The following is a 20448-nucleotide window of genomic DNA, read 5'->3' as shown; positions in this document are numbered from 1 at the left end:
TCCGTTAAAACAAGCCTCCATCTGTGATGTTGGAGCTGCGATGGTAACAAAGGTACTAGAGACTTGTGTGGCAGGGCCACTGGTTGTACTGTAATGATCCAGAACCATACAGTATGGGGCGACATGGTGGCTCAGTGGGTAGCACTGCTGCTTTACAGCGCCAGGGACCCGGGTTCAATTTCAGCCACGGGCAACTGTCTGTGTGGAGCTTGCACATTCTCTTTATGTCTGTGTGGGTTTCCTCTGGCGCCCCAGTTTCCTTCCACAGTCCAAAGATTCACAGGGGAGGTGGATTGGCCATGCTAAATTGCCCATAGTGTGCACGGATATGCAGGCGAGGTGGATTAGACATGGGAATGCAGGGTTACAGGGATGGGGTGGTGGATCTGAGTGGGCTGCTCTTCGGAGAAGTGGTGTGGAACCGATGGGCTGAATGGCCCGTTTCCACACTGCAGGTGTTCTATTATTCTAGGAGTAGCTCAATAGAGGGTACAGGGTGAATTAGTGCCCACTGGCAGTGCAGGGCTAGATGCCCTTGCTCCCCCTGCCACAAACCAAGTCTTCTCTTATCTGCCTCAGGAAAATACAGGAATTCCTACCTGTCCACTTGCACCATTGTGATAGATTGCAACTGGGTCTCCAACAATGGTCCGGTCCATCCCCAGTGTCCTAAAGACCCCAAGTATGAACCGAAAGGAGCTACACCAGCTCAAAATGTTCCACAGTAGGTGGCTGAGGGACTACAAAGCCACATTGCTTTATACAGTGAGCAAATGGTGATGGCTGCACAATGCACTTACTATGACACCTGCAAATTGCCTGTATCCGTGTCCTTCTATATACACTGCTGTTTTTGAGATCACAAACCAACTAAAGTGAAAGATTAACTCACCCATGACACAACTCGACCATTGAAGCATGGCAACTTGGCATTGTCATCCGATATCTCTTCCTTTACAACCCTGCAGGGATAAGGAGATGGTGTTAATTTTACTGCAGCAACGACCATGTTTTGTTTTCCTGAACCGAAAGATTGTAAGAAGGCAGTTAACAGTCAAGTTTAAGACCCTTCCACAGAGACTCTGACCAGGAACAATGAAAAAATGCCTATCCCTGGAGACCCTAATCTAAAATGCCTCTCTTGTTACTCCCAACCAAGAAAAATCTGGATCTTGTTTAAGCTATTCCCACAGAGTTAGATATCAAGGGATGATACTGAGGGGTGGTACTCCAATCTGCTGTCCAATTGCTTATTAGCCTTGGCTCATTGCAAATAGCCCTCACTGATGAATCAGAACATTGTAGATTCAAACCCCTATTTGTGGCATTTCATCTTCTGATTCTCCGATGTTATACTGAGGGATTTCCATTTAATTCTTTCCAACGACACTTCAAACCATTCAAAAAAAGGAATGGGGACCTATGAACACAGTCCACCGATTCCTCAGCAATAAACCCAAACAAACAGACAAAACGGGCTCAGAAACCATAACCACTCTCCCCTATATCAAAGACATTTCCGAAATGACTGCCAGACTACTCGGATCTCTTGGCATCAGGGTAGCCCACAAACCCACCAACACAGCAGCTAATGAACTTAAAAGACCCTATACAGACAACAAATAAAACGAACGTCATCTACAAAATACCTTGCAAGAACTGTGACAAACACTACATTGGACAAACTGGCAGAAAGCTAGCCACCAGGATACATGAACATCAACTAGCCACAAAACGACATGACCCACTATCACTCGTATCCTTACATACAGATGAGGAAGGACACCACTTCGATTGGGACAACACATCCATCCTAGGACAAGCCAAACAGAGACATGCACGAAAATTCCTAGAAGCATGGCATTCCAACCGGAACTCCATCAACAAACACATTGGCTCCAAATCAATCTACCATCCCCTGAGAAAAAGAACAGGAAATGACATCACCAGCACAGGAAATGACATCACCAACCCAAGGAAACCTAACCAGATAAATAGAAAGTGGGACATAACACCAGTGCTTCGTCGGAGGCTCACTGATGATGTTACCTAGAATGGTGACGAAACGTCTGAAAACTAACCTTCCAGCTCAGCGAGCAAACTCACACCCAGAACCTCAATCTGAGCTACAAATCTTCTCAAAACTCGCTAGTTTTTCTTGGTGTTCTGGTCAACAAATATATGGTCCAGTTATCATCACATTACTGTTGAAGTACATAAGAAACAGGAGCAAGTGCAAGCCATTTGGCCCCTCAAGCCAATTTCATCATTCAGGAAGATTATACATTATCATCTACTTCAGTCTTACTTTCCCACCCAACCACATATTCTTCGATTCCCTTAGTGCCCAAATATTTACCAAACTCAGTCTAAAACATTCAGATCAATAGCGACTCCAAAGACCTTTGGGGTGAATAACCAGAAATATTCACAACCCACTGAGTGAAGAAATTTCTCATCAGAGTCTCAAACAGCTGATCCATTAAACCGACACTCCGGTTCCAAGTTAGACTTGTCCCCACCCTGTACAGGGAACAGCTTCTCAGCATTTTCCCTGTCAAATCCAGAAGAATTTAATAATTTCAATAAGATCACATCATATTTCTAAACATTGGAGAATAATGCCCATTATAACCTGTCATTCTGCAGAGGACAATTCTAGGATTCTTCTAGTGAGCTTTGTTTGCACTCTCTCCAAGGTGAATACATTCTTCTTTACGTAACATAACCAAAGCATTACACAGTTCTCAGGATGTGGCTATCCATCAAGACATCTTTCCCTGTGCATTCCAAACCCCATGCATAAAAGCTGCCATAATATTTCTCTTATTAAATGGCTGGGTACTTCTGTGTTAATTTTCTTCGATTCATGTACAAGGATACACAAAGACCGCTTTGTGGGAGCTTGCTATGTGCAAATTAGCTGCATGCTTTCTTCTATGAAGAAGTGTGCAGTAATCGTGAATTTGAAGACAGGAAGCAAAGATTTGTTTGTAAAAAGTAAGGGGGAAAGAGTGTATGGCTCCTTTAAGAGGTAAAATGTTTTTCTAAGTTTAGAGATTTATAGAAAAAATTCTGCACATCGCTGAAGGTATACAGCCAATTCTGACATTGAAACATGTATCAATTGGCTGTGTGATTGGAAAGCTTGGGCTTGTTTTGATATCTTGGCATTTAGCTAAAAATCAGCCAATTAATGTAAACCAAGTACTTAGCAATTGAAAACCCATTGAATTTAAATCTAATGGCTCTGACAACCTTAGAGCAATGTTATTGTGAACAGATTGATATGTCATCCAAGGTATAAAAGGAGAGGGTTTTTGAAAATCGGTGTGACAGCGAACTGCCATCTAAGAAATAAGCATCTAGCTGTCACAAGAAATTGTTAAACTCTCTAAGAAAGTACCATCCCTGCATAAAAGGTGCTGTAGTGCTTCTAGCCAAGAGTCTTCTCAGACGACTTTACACAGGAAACATCCCTGACAGCTGGATCAGTAGAGAAAAGGCATTTATGTCTTGAGAACAGCAGAAGAAAGGCATGTAGGCTTTGAGAGATTAAGTTTTAATTTATTTTCTTATTACTTGTGTTTATATAAATGAGCATCATGTTTACTGGAACAGCATTCCAGTAGAATTTAGTTCAGTTAGGGAATAGTTAGTAGTTGAAGGGGAATTGTTTGGTTGGTAGTCATTCTGTTAATTTGTACACTGTTAAGGTTAAAACAATAAATTATTACTTGTTATTTATAAGGTGAATATCAAGAATTTTCTTTCATTTAACCTCCCCTTCTCCATAACATCCTGCATGACAATAGTTCCCACAATTGAAAAACATGTCAATTGTTGTGAAGCATGTTGGGATCTTCTGAGATCATGAAAGATGCTGCACAAATGCATATCTTTTCTTTCCTACAATCTTGTCCAAAGCTTTCTGTTGTCCCGTTTCAGTCAGAATTGCCAAAACACCTGACATTTTATTTTTTATCAAAAGGGCCCAAGATTACTATGTAAAGCTTTAGAATTAGAGTTTAGAATTAGCTTTAGATTTGCTGACTATTTTCTTTCCTTCTTTGACTGGGCTTGAGTCACTGGAGTGGAATTTTAATCCGATCAGACTACTGACCCAGATGGCAATATATGACCAGTTCAGCCTCTGTTTTTGGAACGTTGTTGGGTGAACAGTAATAATCACATATTGCAACACAGCATAGATGCAATGTTACACAGGCAAACACTGTGTTTGGCAAAAATCTGAAATAAAAAGAGAGAATGCTAGAAATACTTAGCAGGTCAGGCAGCAGCTCCGGAGACAGAAAAAAAATTAGCATTTTAAGTTATTCATTTTAAACCAACATGACCAAAGTGCATTGGGTCGAGTAATTTCTTTCTGTACCATAAACCTACCTTGATTCTTGCCTTTCTATGGATTGCCACCTTTGTGCTCTGAAGATCTTGGGCTGTTCTGTTGATCCCAAGTGTGATGCCATGAGGACTTTTCAAATCCACACAGGACCACCCATGGTGGGAGGGTTGCAGGGGAGGAGACAGGCCAAGCACAACCCAAAATAAGTCCTCAATGGTGATCTAGGTGGAAGGTATTCTCAATGGCTGTGACAGTGGATGAAGGCTGTAGCAGTAGGGAGAACCCCAGTTGTTGAGGTTTCCTCACCATTGGAACTGGATTTACCTGTTGTTAAGGACCCACTCCTTAAGGAATGCTACAGCATTCCCACATTAAAAGTCATCCCACACAAGGCATCCAAATAGATGAATTCAATGCCCCCACACATGACACAATCACTGGTTATTGGCACAATTGACAGGGACAGGACTGAGAGATCTGGAAGTCCCTAGCTTCTGATCCACATGTTAGCAGTTGATTCTGTCATTTCACTTTTGGACTAGGAACAGGAGCACATTTTGGTAGCTTTCTTCACAACTGAGCAGCCCTTGTCACTGCTCGCCCTGCTCAGGGAAGAAGCTAGGAACAGTTCACTAAAAATAGTCTGTTCTGTCACCAACTTAGCTGATAAACTGCATCCAGTGGGATTATGTGAGGTCTGGACAATGTCAAACTCAATCTCAGAATCTGGCTGTACATAGAAATTCATCAATATCCTCTAACCCCTCCATGACAAGATGTCAGCAACAGTCCTCACCAAGTTAATCTATCAGAATCCCCTGAGGTCTAACCTAACACTATCACAGGGATCACATAAGGATGTGCCATCACCCCCATCCTTTTCCCCAGGTTCATCACCACCATTCTTCATCTTGTTAAGAACAAGTTCTTCAATGGTGTGGGTTTTGTCGACAGATGGACAGGGAATTTTTCAAAATCTAAGATAAAAACGATACTGAACTTTGTGGAAGTTTGTGGGACTTCAGTAAATGGAGAACAACGTCATCTCCGTTGTCTCAGAAAAGAATCATTAAACCTTGCTGAACTCCTGCGCAGAAGTATACAAAGAATTGGTCTCAGTCTCAACTTCAAGAAGATTCAAGTCCTTTACCGAACTGCCCCAGGGCAAGTTCCATTCCATCCTTCCATTATCCTCCCAAATATGGAACATTTCCCATACCTGGGAAGCTACCTCTCATCTAAGGCTACCATTGATGCGTAGATTCAACATCACATCCAATCTGCAAGCCCTGTCTTTCACCATCTAAGGACAACATTCTTCAACTACAATGGCATCCATGCTGAGACTAAGATCCTTATGTATTAGGCAGTCATCCTTCCAATTCTTCCATATGGGTCAACAACATGGACTGCATATAGATGCAACCTGATGACCTTTGAGAAGTTGTCTGAGACAGATTCTCTGTACCATTTGAAAGGGCAGGCACACAAACATCATGTCCTTGAAACAGCCAATACCACTAGCATCAAGGCCATGATCATCCAAAATCAACTCCACTGGGTAGGCCATGTACGTAGGAATGCCAGAGTTCTGACCACAAAAGCAAACCATCTTTGCCCAGCTCAAAGAAAGCTTTTCAAAGACTCCCTGAAGACATGTCTCAAAAAATTGCATAACAGGTATTAATACGTAGGAGTCCCTCATTCGGAAGAAATAAGCTTCAGAGGAAGCTGTTGTATGAGGGACACAATTCTTTGAGAACCCACATCAGCAGGCGGAAGTACAGAAAAGGAACTGGGGAAAGGAATGCCAGCGATTCCAAGGCCATGGACCAACTGCACTTCACAGACACACCTGTGGTCGGAGAGATGGCTCATCATACACACAAGGACCCAAAGAACCCACCGTGACACAGCATTTCCTAGGTGGACCATTATACACATCAATGAATAATTGACAATAACTATGATTCATGCCTTCTGTCATGAGGTCATCAACTGAAAATACACAAATGTTGTTTCTCTCACCGCAGATGATGCCTTATTTGAATTTTTCAGCATTTTCATAGGGCCTATTTGTTCAATATCCCTTTGCTGCCTCTTTTCACCTTCTTCACAGCCCATTTTCCTACCTATCTCTAGGCTAATTTGGCAATGACACTTTCTTGTTCTTTCATCCAGGTACTAATCCTTGAGAAACTCCACTAGTAACAGTTTGCCATCCTGAAATTAACCCACTTACCCGGACTCTGGTTTCTGTTAGGTAACCAATTTCTAGTCATGTCAACATATCATCTCAACATCATGAACGCTTCTTGTGCAGTAACCCTTTATGTAGCATGTCACTGCATGCCTTTTGAAATCCAAATACAATATATCAACTGGCTCCCCTTTATCTACCCAGCACTTGACACATCCTCTAAAAACTCTAATATATTTGTCAAACAACTTTCCATGCATAAAACTGCATTGACACTGTCTGTTACTAGGATTCCAGCATTTTCCCAATGACAGGTGTTAGACCAATTGGCATTTAAATTCTTTCCTTCTGTTTCCCTGCTTTCAAGAATAAACATCTGATGTTCACTGTCTTTCATTCCACTGGGACCTTCACAGAATGTAGGGAATTTTGGAATAACACCACAGCATTATTATTATACCTCATAATTTAGTATAATCAGCAAATCATTCGTATTTATAATTCCAAGAGCAAATTATTTATGGAAAATCTGAACGATGTGGCACAAGTCTCTATGGAACACCACCTCTCACCAGTCTGAGTAACCTCCCTTAATTTAAGCTTTTTTTTGTCTCTTAATTCATTCAGCTACATGACCCTGAACCCACACATCCTGACCACTGTTACAAGTCTTATATGGCATCTTGGATGAGCAAATAACCATTGGGAAGACCAAAGTTACAGTCTTCCACTCCCTCCTCACCAACTCCAATCTTCTCACTGATCCTTTTCTCCTGATTTGTTTTCTTCCCCACATCGGGATCACTGCTATACAGCCTGTACATAAGTCCCATTAGGATTTTTTCCCCCCTTTTGCAGTTCCTCCATTCTACCTACACATATTCTATGCCTTCTGACTCTATATCACAGCTTGCTATTGATTTGATTTAATTTAATTTCTTATTTACAAGGAAACAGTGTCCTGTCCGTCTACCTATCTGTTCTTTCAATAGGACATATATCCTTGGATTTTAGTTCCCAGCCCTGATCCACTAGCATAATTGACCTCCACTCCTTGCCTCAACCTATTTATTCCCAAAATCCTTATCAAACCTTGGTAGCTTCTAGACTGCTGAAAGAGTTTCCTGGCTGTCCTCTCATCTTGTATCCTTCACAAACTTGAACCCACCCAAAACCCTTCTGTCTGCATTCTAAGTTGGACCGAGTCCTGTTCATGTGTCACACCTGCACTGCACTGGCTCCGATCTAAACAGTGCCTCATCTTAAATTTTTCTTCTGGTTTTAAAACACTTTGGTTACTCCCTTCTCTATTTGTATATTCTCCTTCAGCCCTAAAACCTTGGAGATTTCGGGCTCCTTGAATTCTTGTTTCTTGTACAACCCTGTCTTCATTGAGTTAAGATCAGTAACCCTGAACTCAAGAATCACTTCCCTTTCTCTGCTCCTTAAGATGCCGCTTTAACTATTCCTAATTGAACAAGCACTTGGTCACATCTATTAATATGACTTGATGTGGCTTGATGCTAATTTTCCTTCGGATATTGCTTCAGCGAAGCACCTTTGGTCACTTTTTTACCTTAACGGTGCTGTGTAAATGCAAGTGCTTAATATTGTTGTTGTTGTCTATCTCATGTCCTGCATTGCTGCTGTTCCTCACAGAACAAAGTAGGTGAATTGAACAGAACTGCCCTCTTTGAAAATCATGTGACCGGTTCGTCACAATATTCTCCATCTCCTGTTTTAAAAACAAAATGTGCAGGGTATGTGGGAGCTGCTGGCCATTTATTGCCCATCCCAAGTTATCTGGCATCCAGAGTGTCATTCTTATCACCCTCACTAAACTCTCCGGATTATATTTTCATGGATTAGTTCTACATCTCCCTATCTGAAATTCAGAATTACACCACCAGACTTGTTCCAATAATGAGTGTGCTAAGACGATAGAGTCGGTGCTTCAACACTTCCATGTAAGTGAAAATAAAAATCGCATAACATGAAATAGATGAGGGGAGTAATTAGGGGTAACACCCATGTGCCATGGCTTAATATCCTGATCACTACCCCATGGTCTCTCGTGTGTTTGTCAAACGCCAGCCAAAGCCAACAGATGCACAACCCCGGGTGTGTTATTCAGATAAAGACTGTCTTTCAGGGAGGGAAAGCCCTCTTTAGCTTAGCGAACAGCATACAGGAGACAGGAAATGGTAGATTGAGGCAGAGACACCATGGCAGGAAACTGTGGTGAAATCACAGGCCTCACCACAGACCACAAAGCACTTTAATTTGACTCCATCCCACTTTCAATGTGTTGTTGCAGAGCAAATATTTATTTGGAGTATTTTGCTTTTCTCTTTACACCAACAGGTTAACACTGCTTGCACACATAGGATTAAGATGCAGTACTAAGGAAGCAAACCATTGTAGGAGGTGCTATCATTCAGACAATATTAAACCAAAGCCCTGTTTGCCTTCTCAAGAGATTCAAGCAAACTCTCAGTTCTGTCCAAAGAAGAGCAGAGGTGCCAGATCTCCTAAACATCCTTAACTCTGTAGCTTCATCACTAAAAACAGATTAACTGGCAATTTACCTCATTGACTGTTTATAGGACTTTCCTGGATTCAAACTCAGTAGAACTCAGTTTATTGCAAAATTGGGATTCATTTTTGGGTGGTCTTGGGATATGCAAGGTGAATAAAAGGGTTTGTATTTATATGGCGCCTTCCACAACCACAATTTGAAAGCACATTAAGCTAATTAAATAATCTCAAAGAAGTCACTGTTAAGTAGGAAATGCGGCAGCCAAATTGCACACAGCAAGAAACCACTAAACTGCAATGTGATAATGCGTACATGTAGTGATATTAGTTGAAGGATAAACATTGGTCAGTACAATAGGGAGATCTCCTCTGATTCTCTTCAAAATCATGTCATAGAATCTTATACATTCTCCATTTAATGCCTCATCATGAAACACAGCTTTTCTGACAGTGCAGCATACCTCAGTAATATACTGGGAGTGTCTGCCTAGGTTTTGTGCTCAAGTACCTAGGCAGGGCCTTGAACCCACAACCCCCTGACTCAGAAGTTGGCAGCATGATTGTATAAATGCAAGTTCTTTGTTTGTCTGCTCTGTACTTCCATCCTCACTTCACCCACACCTCCTCCGCACAGGGAATAATTGGCAGGAGATTGGGTTTACTCTGAATGTAAATGCTGTGCAAAGTCATTGCACATTGCAGGCAGGCAGAAGTATTAGATCTCATTGATGTAGCTTCCTGAATCTCATGTCCTGTATGTCCAAAAATCTCATTCCCCCCACTGGTAGTTGCATTCTCAGTAACTTAGGACCCGAGCCCTAGATTTTCCTCCTCAAGCCTATCTAGACCTTCATCAGAAAGGGTCTAGGCCCGAAACATCAGCTTTTGTGCTGCTAAGATGCTGCTTGGCCTGCTGTGTTCATCCAGCTCCACACTTTGTTATCTCAGATTCTCCAGCATCTGCAGTTCCCATTATCGCTGTCTTACCAATGCCCTGTTACAGCAAGATTTCTCCACTTAAACTCCATACACTTGCAATAGCAACCAGAAGGGCTCATCACATCAATACACATGCTACAGCCTGTTCCACATTCTGTATGCGATGGATTTGTTTTCTCTGGAGTCCAGCAATTTGATAAGGCCATTACAATAGGAACAGGAGCATTCAGATCAGACTCTTGAGCCTGCTCTGCCAGTCAACAGGATCATGGCGAATCCAAAATTCTTCATTTCCAGTTTCCTGCATTTTCCATAACCCTTGATTCCCTGACTGAACAAGGATTTATCCATCTCAGCCTTAAATAAACACAACAACTCTGCCCCCTCAGCTTTCTGTGGCAAGGAATTCCAAAGACACTTAAACCTCAGAGAATAAATTTATTCTCATCTCAGTCTTAAATTATTCTGAGACTATGCCCTCAGGTCTGAGACCCACCCATGAGGGGAAACACCTCTCACCATTTACACTGTGAAACCCCTTCAGAATCCTTTATATTGCAATGAGATCACCTCATCTTGTTAATCTCAGAGGGTAGACACAGAGAGGCCTTTTTCCCCAGGCTGGAGAGTTTAGAACTCTGGGTCACAGTCTCAGGCAATGAAGTCAGCCATTAAAGACCAAAATTTCATCACAGGGGGTCGTATATTTTTGGAATTCCCTACCGTAGGGGATGCCAGAGTGCAAGTATAACTGAGACGAAGGTCTATGGATTTTTGCATTCTAAGGCAAATAAGGGATATGAAGATCAGGTGGGAACATGGATTTGGTTTAAAAGGTGTTACATAAAAAGGTTAAGTTAAAAAGGGGGGAATGGAATTGGCTTGAGGGGCTGTGTGACTTGTTCCTGATTGTAGTTTAAGCTGTCATTAATTCAAAGGTCAAGGGCCATCCTGCACAGAGATGATGTCCTGCTGATGAACAGATGAACAAAACTGTTCTTGGTCACTGTGCTTAACGAGAACAGAGGCAGCTTTTCATTGACAATGCACGTAGCACTGTACTATCCTCGTACCATCTGGCATCATGAGAAGTCAGTTAAATCATTACAGTTCTGTCAACTGTATCAATGGAGAGCCTTAGTGCAATACAAGAATCACTTGCCACACCTACTCCAGGATAACTGCATTTTAAAAGCTCATGTCACTCTCCTGGATGAACTCTGCAATGAGCAGCTGCCCAACTGGAGGTGGGGATGGGTGAGGGGTGGGCGTGAAGAGTATTGGGAAATGTTACAATGAACGGGTTTCCTTGATAACATTTTGTTAGCACATCACACTGCAAATCAAGTGCTCGTCCAACTGCTTCAACTAGAGCTAAAAGATTTTTTAAAATTTATTCTCAGGATGAGGAAGTTGCTGGCTATGTCAATAATGATTGCCCATTCATGATTACCAAGATAGCAGTTAGGAATCAACCACACAGTTGTAGGTCTGAAGTTATATGTAGACCAGACCAGGGAAAGGTGGCTGATCTTCTTCTCCAAAAGGCATTAGTCTACTAGATGGGTTTTTACGGCAATGGTTGCATGGTCACCATTATACTAGCTTTTATATTTTCAAGTTTTGTTTTAAATTGAATTAAAACAGCACCATTCACCTGCACTGGGAATTTGCACCCATATCCCCAGTGGGTTCTGGATTATCAGTCTAGTTACATCATCACGAGACCACTGCCTCCCCAACACGGCCAAACCACAAACTCATCCTCTTCAATTCCAATAATGTATGGACCTGGAGTTTTCTGCATTTCTGACTTTTATTTTTATTTTAGCCAGTGCTGGGAAGTAGGAATCTAGATTGTTTCTGCTTAAAACACTGTCAATGCTACAGGACAATTGGATCTTTTTAAGACTGATAGATTTTGATTTGTTAAGTGATGGTTTATGAAGCGAAGATCTGCTTTGATGAAAGGTTACAGACCCGAAAACATGACCTCAGTTCTTTTGCTGCAGAAGCTGCCTGACCACCTGGGTGATCACACATTTTCTGATTTTAAAAGAAGACTTGCATTGATATTGCATTGTACACAATATCAAGGTATCCCAAAGCATTTACAGCCAATTAACTTTGCTGGTATTTATTTGTTCATGAGATGTAAGCCACGCTGTCCAAACCAACATTTATTACTCATTCTTAAATGTACTCGAAAAGGGAATGGCGAGCTGCTTCTTTGAAACACTGCAGTCCATGTAGTACATTCATGCACCCACAGTACTCTTGGGAAGGGAGCCCTAGGATTGTTACCTAGTAACAATGAAAAAAAACAGCAATTTAGTTCCAAGTCAGAATGGTGTGTGGTTTGCTGCAGAACCTGTAGGTGGTGGCGCTCTAGGCCCGAAACGTCAGCGTTTGTGCTCCTGAGATGCTGCTTGGCCTGCTGTGTTCATCCAGCTTCACACTTTATTATCTTGGATTCTTCAGCATCTGCAGTTCCCATTATCACTGGCGCTATGCCTCTGTTGCCTTTGAGCCTCTAGAAATCACGAGTTTGGAAGGCAATGTCAAAAGATCCATAATTTTTGCTGCAGTGTATCTTGGAGATGGTACACCCTGCTGCCACAATGTTTCCATGGTGGAGTTTGCGAGTGTTTAAAATGTGTGAAATGTTGATAAACACTGTTCATAACAACAGGTTCAAACAATAGGTTAATTGAGGGGACATGGGTCTGGCAGATGGGGGCAAATGTGCAGTCATCCATTTTGGTAGGAACAACAGCCAAATGGACTATTTCGTTAAATGATGAAAACTTGCAGCATGCTGCTGTGCAGACGGACCTGAGTGTCCTTGTGCATGAATCATAGGAATAGAAAAGAAAGAAGCAGGGAGGTTGTTTCCACTAGTAAGTGAAACTATAACAAGGGGCATAGCCTCAAAATAAGGAAAAGCAGATTTAGGAGTGAGCTAAGGGACGTCTTCTCCTAAAGGGTTGTGAATCTGTGGAATTCCCTGCCCAGTGAAGTAATCAAGGATATTTCCTTGAATATTTTTAAGGCAAAGACAGGTAGATATTTGAACAGGGAAGGAATTAAGGGTCATGGTGAGCAGGCAGGTAAGTGGAGATGAGTCCATGAAAAGATCAGCCATAATCTTATTATACGATGGAACAGGCTCGAAGGGCCAAATAGCCTACTCCTGCTCCGATTTCTTATGCCCGTATGCAAAATTACCACAGTAGCTTATGGCTAAATCACTTCTAGAGATGAATGTGGATTTGGAGCTTTGTTTTCCATGAGCAGTCAGTGCTACTATTGCTTTGCCTTCCTAAGATGCTCAATGATTTAACAGTGTTGGGGTTGGAAGCTTACTTAGTGGATAGGTATAACAACATGAGAGGAAAGGTGACAATTAACCCAGGGCTGACAATGCTTGTAGACAGATCTGTTTCCACCAGTACCACACCTAGTGTTATAAAGTGACACACTTGCCCCTATCAGTATTATATCCCACTACTGTTCGAGGACAGACTGTCCTCAGTGTTATACAGAGACAAACCTACTGGTAAACAGGACTACTCATACCAAACAGCTTAAACAGCAAGTGATAGACAAAGCTGAACAATTCCACAACCAGTGGCTTAGGCCTAAGCTCTGCCTAGCCCCACCACATCCAGTCATGAATAGCACTGAGCAGGCAGTTCCACAAATATCCCATCCTTAACAATGGGAAAGACCAGCACATCAGGCAAAAGAATAGACTCAAGCATTTGCAACAATCTTAAACCAGCAATGGTGGGTGGCTGACCAACCTCAGCCTCCTCCAAAGGTCTCCAGCATGACAGACACTAGCCTTCCGCCAATTCAATTCACTCTACTTGGTATCAGCAAACAGCAGGAGGCATTGAATAGTGCAAATGTTATGGGCGCCGACAACATTGCAGTAATAGTACCAAACTTGTGTGTTCCAGAATGCGGTGCATCCCCAGCCAATCTACAACACTGACATCTATGGAATGTGGAAAATTACACAGGTTTGTATAAATATATACCTCTACATTAAAAAGCAGAACAAATCCAACCCAGCCAATTACCACCCTATCAGTCTACTCTCAGTCAGCAGTAAAGTGATGGAAGGTGTCATCAACAGTGCTGTCAAGCAGCACCTGCTCAGTCACGCCCAGTTTGGATTCTACCAGGGCCACTCAGCTCCTGACCTCATTACAGTTTTGTTCAAACAGGGTCAAACACAGCTGAATTCCAGGGATGAGACCAGAGCCACAACCCTTATCATCAAGGTTGCATTTAACTAAGTGTGGTATTAAGGAGCAATGACAAAATTGGATTCAATGGGAATCAGGCGAAAAACTCTTCGCTGGTTGGAGCCATACCGACCTGGCAGAGAAAGATGATGGTTGTAGTTAGTGGAGGTCAATCATCCCAGTTTGAGGATCTCTCTGCAGGAGTTCCTCAGGGTAGTATCCTTGGTCCAACAATCTTCAGCTGCTTCAACGACCTTCCTTCCAACAAAAGGTCAGAAGTGGGGATGTTTACTCATTGCATACAATGTTCAGCAATTCTTCTGACTCCTCAGATACTGAAACAGTCCATGCCCACATTCAGCATGACCGGAACAATATCTAAATTTGTGCTGACAAGTGGCAAGTGGCATTCATGGCACACTAGTGCCAGGCAATGGCCATCTCCAAAAACAAAAGAGAGATTTTAAACATTACCCCTTCGCATTCAATGATATCACAATTACTGAATCCTCTCCTCTTTTAATGTTCAGGGGGTTGCATTGACCAAAACCTGACTGGACTAGCCATATAAATACAACAGCAAAACAGAGGTTAGGAGCCCTATAACATGTAACTCTTTTCCCAACTCCCCAAACTCTGTCCACTCTCTAAAAGGCTCAAGTCAGGAGTGTCATGGTATACCTCCCACTTTTCTGGATGAGTGCAGCGCCAACAATATTCAAGAACATTCGGGAAAGTAATGGCTTAGTCATATTATCACTAGACTAGTAATCTGGAGACCTTGGTTTGAATCCTTCCATGGCAGCTGGTGGAAATGGAATTCAATAAAAATATGAAATCTTAAAAAAACAATGAACATAAAACCATTCTCAATTATCAGTAAACACCCATTAATGCCCTTTAGGGATGGAATCTTCCATCCTTACTTGGTCTGGTCTACACATGACTACAGGCCCACATCAATGTGACTGACCCTCAATTGCCCTCTGGGCAATTAGAGATGGGTAATAAATACTGGCCGAGCCAGAGACACACACATCCTATAAATGAATGAAAAACAGCTCAACAACATCCATGACAAAGCACCCTACTGTTTAGTATTACCACCACAAACACTTACTCCCTCCACAATTGACAAACAGTAGTAGCAAGGTTGAACCTCTACAAGATGCATTGCAGAAATTCACCAAAGCCCCATATGCAGCACCTCTGACACCCACAACCACTATCATCTAGAAGGATAAGAGTACTGGATCCATTGGGAAAACTGCCATTTGCAAGTTTCCCTCCAAGCCTCTCACCATCCCGATTTGGAAAATTGTCACCATTGTCTACTATCGCTGGGTTAAAATCAACTTGGAGGTCTACCTTACCTATATCAAAAGACTGCAGTGGATTAAGGAGGCAGCTCACCACCACGTTCTCAATGAGCAATTATGCCTGGGCAACAAATGCTGGTCCAGCCAGTGGCACCCATATTCCATGAATGAATAAAAAAAAACTTTCCCCATCAGGAATGCACCCTAATATTAAACAATGACAGGCGTGTGCCCACCAACATTGTAACCCAGTGTTATGCATTGACAACAGGTCTGTTCCCACCAGTATCTGGAAGTTTACAATTTGAAATGTTTGCTATATTATGCAAGCTTGGAAATACAGAAAGTTGAATTATCTTGCTGATGTTGTCACGATTCAACAGATACATTTTGAAAATGACACACCACTCCCTAATACACATTATTCAAATCACTGCAAAGCATTGTCCCTGAATGAAACTAGTGATTTCTAGAAGCTGCTACTTTCCATTGAGTATACTTAAGTCATGCATGTAAAGTATGGGTCTGCTACATCTGCCTGTCCATTGTTCACACAAAGGCAGTGCAAGAGTTCACTGGACAGTCTGCTCCTTGCGCATTCATAGAATTGCTTTACTGCATAGGCATATTGGCATTTTTGGATATCTAAACTCTTTGGGTTCTTCTACATATAATGTTGATCTGTGGGATGTAGATAAACGTTATTAAGTCACAAGGCAAACACTGAGGTGCAGATAGGGTTAAAGGAGGGATGTATCAATACAATGTACAAGTTAAGAGATAATGTCAGACAAAAGAAAGTGAGAAAGGGACTAAACTGAGAGACGGAGGATAAATATTTCAGACAGCAAAAGAAAAATGTCACAGTTTCAAACTGAAAACAGATAAGAGCAAGAGTCTGTAATTTTAAGGAAGTTACTGCAAGACACTTTAACACAGTAAAAAGCTTAGAGACAGGGGCAAAGAGAAACAGAAGAAGATGCAGCACAAGTGATAAAAGCACAAAATACCTGGTAAAAACACATCAAGAACAACATTTGATCTGAGTTAAAACAAAGGAATTTTAAAAGTTGGAAACATCCTTGAGGAACCAAGATATTGTTTGATTTCCGCATGGTGTCATTGTCAGTGAGTCAAATGTTCACAGAACCTTTGATAAGGTTCCACATGGTAGGCTATTGGAGAAAATACGAAGGCACGAGATTGAGGGAGATTTAGCAGGTTGGATTAGAAACTGGCTTTCTGTAAGAAGGCAACGAGTGGTGCTTGATGGAAAATATTCAGCCTGGAGTCAAGTCACTAGTGGTGTGGCTCAAGGATCTGTTTTGGGACTACTGTTGTTTGTCATTTTTATAAATGACTTGGACGCAGGTATAGGTGGATGGGTTAGTAAGTTTACAGATGACGCTAAAGTTGGTGGAGTGGTGGACAGTGTGGAAGAATGTTGCAGGTTACAGGGAGACTTGGATAAACCGTAGAATTGGGCCGAAAGATGGCAAATGGAGTTCAATGTGGATAAACGTGAGGTGATTCACTTTGGGAGAAATAATAGGAAGACAGAATACTGGGTCAATGGAAAGATTCTTGGTCATGTAGACGTGCAGAGGGATCTTGGTGTCCATGTACATAGATCTCTGAAAGTTGCCATCCAGGTTGATAGTGCTGTTAAGAAGGCTTATGGTGTGTGAGGTTTTATTGGTAGAGGGATTGAGTTCCGGAGCCGTGATGTTATGCTGCAACTGTACAAAATGCTAGTGTGGCATCATTTGGAATATTGCATGCAGTTCTGGTCGCCCCATTACAGGAAGGATGTGGAAGTACTGGAAAAGGTGCAGAGGAGATTTACCAGGATGTTGCTTGGTCTGCAGCACAGGCCCTATGAAGAAAGGCTGAGGGACTTGGGTCTGTTCTCATTGGAGAGAAGGAGGCTAAGAGGGGATTTAATAGACACATACAAGATGATCAGAGGATTAGATAGGGTGGACAGTGAGGGTCTTTTTCCGAGGATGATGACTTCAGCTTGTACAAGGGGTGAAAGCTACAAATTGAGGGGTGATAGATTTATGACAGATGTCGCTGGCAGGTTCTTTACTCAGGGAGTGGTAAGGGCATGGAATGCCCTGCCTGCCAATGTAGTTAACTCAGCCACATTCGGGGCATTTAAACAGTCCTTGGATAAGCATATGGATAATGATGGGATAGTGTAGGGGAATGGGCTTAGATTAGTTCACATGTCGACGCAACATCGAGGGCTGAAGGGCCTGTTCTGCGCTGTATTGTTCTATGTTCTATGTAGAACCACAACTCAGTACAACTAATAAAGAGCAGTACATATGATTACAGCTCATTCTCCTGTCTTATCCGGCTCTCCAACATTTCCTCATTTCACTTTCTCTCCTTCACGTTTTCCCTCCTGCCCTGTTCTCTCTGCTCAACTTTCAATTGCACTGCAGCTCAGTGTGAGGTGTGTGTTAGTTGGAACCGTTGTCACAGACTATAACATGCTACTGAAATAAGTAGAGTCCTTGGGTCCACAACGCAATGCACCATTGTGGTTAACAAAGTACTCTGAGCTGTTTAACACTTGGCAACAGCTGTGCCTCAGTAATTACCACGCCTGCCCGAGTCAGGAGTTTGTGGGTTCAAGTCCCACTGCTGAGACTGCCCAGTACTGAGGGAGCTCTGGACTGCTATGTTTCAGATTAAATGCTAAATTGAACAGCACTATGCCTTTAGAGGTTGATGTCAAGATCTCAAAGGCAATATTTTGAAGAAGTGCAGCTTGGTACTATTTCTCCCTGTTATGCTGAGCAAATAACAATCCTTTAATAAGTATCAGTAAACTGAGATTATCTGGTCATTGTCATATTGTTGTTTGTAGGATCTTACTGTGTGCAACTTTGCTGCTGAGTTTTTCACATTATCACAGTCAATATGTTTCCAAAGTATGTCATTGCTTGTAAAGTGTTTCCAGATGTCCCAAGGTGATGAAAGGCAACATATACATCTAAATCCTTCCAGGTACAATGAGTGGAAATTCACCTCAGATATTAAAAATGAGAGCTGTATTAATTCTGGTACATATGATGTGTAGGGGAGTAATGGAGCTGGCCTTTTAGCTTCCACCCTTGGACTCAGTCAAAATGATGACCCCAGGGTCTGGTTCAAACTGTACACTCCCATTCATGTGTTCAATTTCTTTTATGGCCTTGACTCGACCACTGCAAACCACTGCAGCCTTTCAAGCCTCCATATACTTGTCCAGTTCTGGCCTTCATAATTGGTGGCTGTGCTCTTAGCACCTTGAGGCCCAGTCTCTGGAATTCCCTTGCTAAGATTCAACTCACTCTTCTCCTTTACTGTTTCCTTAAAACCAACTTCTTTAAATAACCTTTTCGCTACCTATTCTTGTACCCTACATTTGTGGTTCACTGTCAAGATTTCTTCTCTTACATTCCTTGAGCATTTTTAATTTTGTTAAAGATGCTTTACAAATACAAGTTGTTGCTGTTGGAAGCTGCAGCAACACTGAATAGGATAGGTTCAACAAATCAGCTATTTGTGTTCTAGCCATCATTTTAGTTGTTTCATAACAGGGGAGAAAATAATGGAAAGGAATCACAAAATGGTCAAAGCACAAAAAAAGCCAATTTGGCCCAATGATTGATTTACTGATTGATTTATTGTTGCCACATCTCCTAGATGCAGTGAAAAATTGTCCTGTGTACTTTATGGGCAGATCGTACCAAACAACGTGCATCAGGGTAGCAGAACACAGCGTTATAGCGAAAGAGAAGATGCAAAGAGAGAGAGATCAGAATTAACATTTGAGAGGTCCATTCAAAAGTCTGAGAGTAGAGGGGGGAAGAAGCTGTTCTTCGATCTGTTCATATGTGTATTCAAACTTTTACATCATCTGTCAAATGGAAGAGGGTGGATGACAGTATATCCAGGGTAGGAGGGGTCTTTTCCAGAAACGTGCAAATTCTCTCTCTTCAGGTCCTAACCCAGTGCCTTTATCAAAGCCACAATTGAATCTTTATCCATCATGCTGTCACATACTGCACTCCAGATCTGAACTACATGCTGCATACAAAAGCTTTACCTTGTGGCACTTATGGGTGTTTAGACATTCATTTCACTTTGGGGAACTCTGGTCCTCAACCATTCTGCCCAGCCCACTTTCTATCTACTCTGCCCAAAACCCACACGATTTCGAACATGCTAACGAATATTCTCTAAAATTTCTTCTCCAAGAAGAACAACTCCAACTTGTTCAGTCTATGTAATTGAAGTTTCACAGTTGTTTCTCAAATCTTTTCTGCACCCTCTCTAAAGCTTTTATATCTTCTACAATGTGATGGTCAGAATAGGACACAATACTCTAGTCGAGACTGAATCTGTTTTTTTCTACAGGAGGCTGTTGTAACTTTGCTGTAACCTGTTCCTCTCACTAAACTGCTACTATCAAGTTAAAATGGAGTTGATATCATAGAGCCATGGATAACTTCAAAGTGCAGAAAGAGGCCATTCTGCCATCAAGTCCCCACCAGCCCTCTGAAGAGCGTCCCACTTAGACCTAGCCCGCCACCTTATGCCCATAACCCTACATTTACCATGGCTAATGCATCTAGCCTACACATCCCTGGCACTATAGACAATTTGTCATGGACAATTGAGGAAACCTGCACATTTTTGGACTGTGGAAGGAAATTGGAGAACCAGAGGAAACACATGCAGACACAGGTCAAGTCCACCCTCCAGCTGTACTCTCTCAGAGTAATTATGTGAACAATGTCAAGTACACACACAGGGGGTGGTTATGATTTGTGG

The 20448-nt window shown here is 42.1% G+C and overlaps 1 protein-coding gene across 2 annotated transcripts in view; it reads right to left on the bottom strand.

The window, feature by feature from the left end:
- The window catches only part of LOC125457653 (segment polarity protein dishevelled homolog DVL-3), a 114586-nt gene that overhangs the window by 80925 nt on the left and 13213 nt on the right, over nt 1-20448 (bottom strand). For both annotated transcript variants that reach the window (XM_048542186.2, XM_048542185.2), the window contains exon 2: nt 893-962. In XM_048542186.2, coding sequence (XP_048398143.1) covers nt 893-962 — 70 coding nt within the window. The remainder of the gene's footprint in view (nt 1-892; nt 963-20448) is intronic.

The sequence above is a fragment of the Stegostoma tigrinum genome, chromosome 14 (genome assembly GCF_030684315.1).
Source record: "Stegostoma tigrinum isolate sSteTig4 chromosome 14, sSteTig4.hap1, whole genome shotgun sequence".
Classification (NCBI taxonomy): Eukaryota; Metazoa; Chordata; class Chondrichthyes; order Orectolobiformes; family Stegostomatidae; genus Stegostoma; species Stegostoma tigrinum.
The sequence above is the reverse complement of the archived record's forward strand: the minus strand, read 5'-3'. Positions and strand labels throughout refer to the sequence as shown.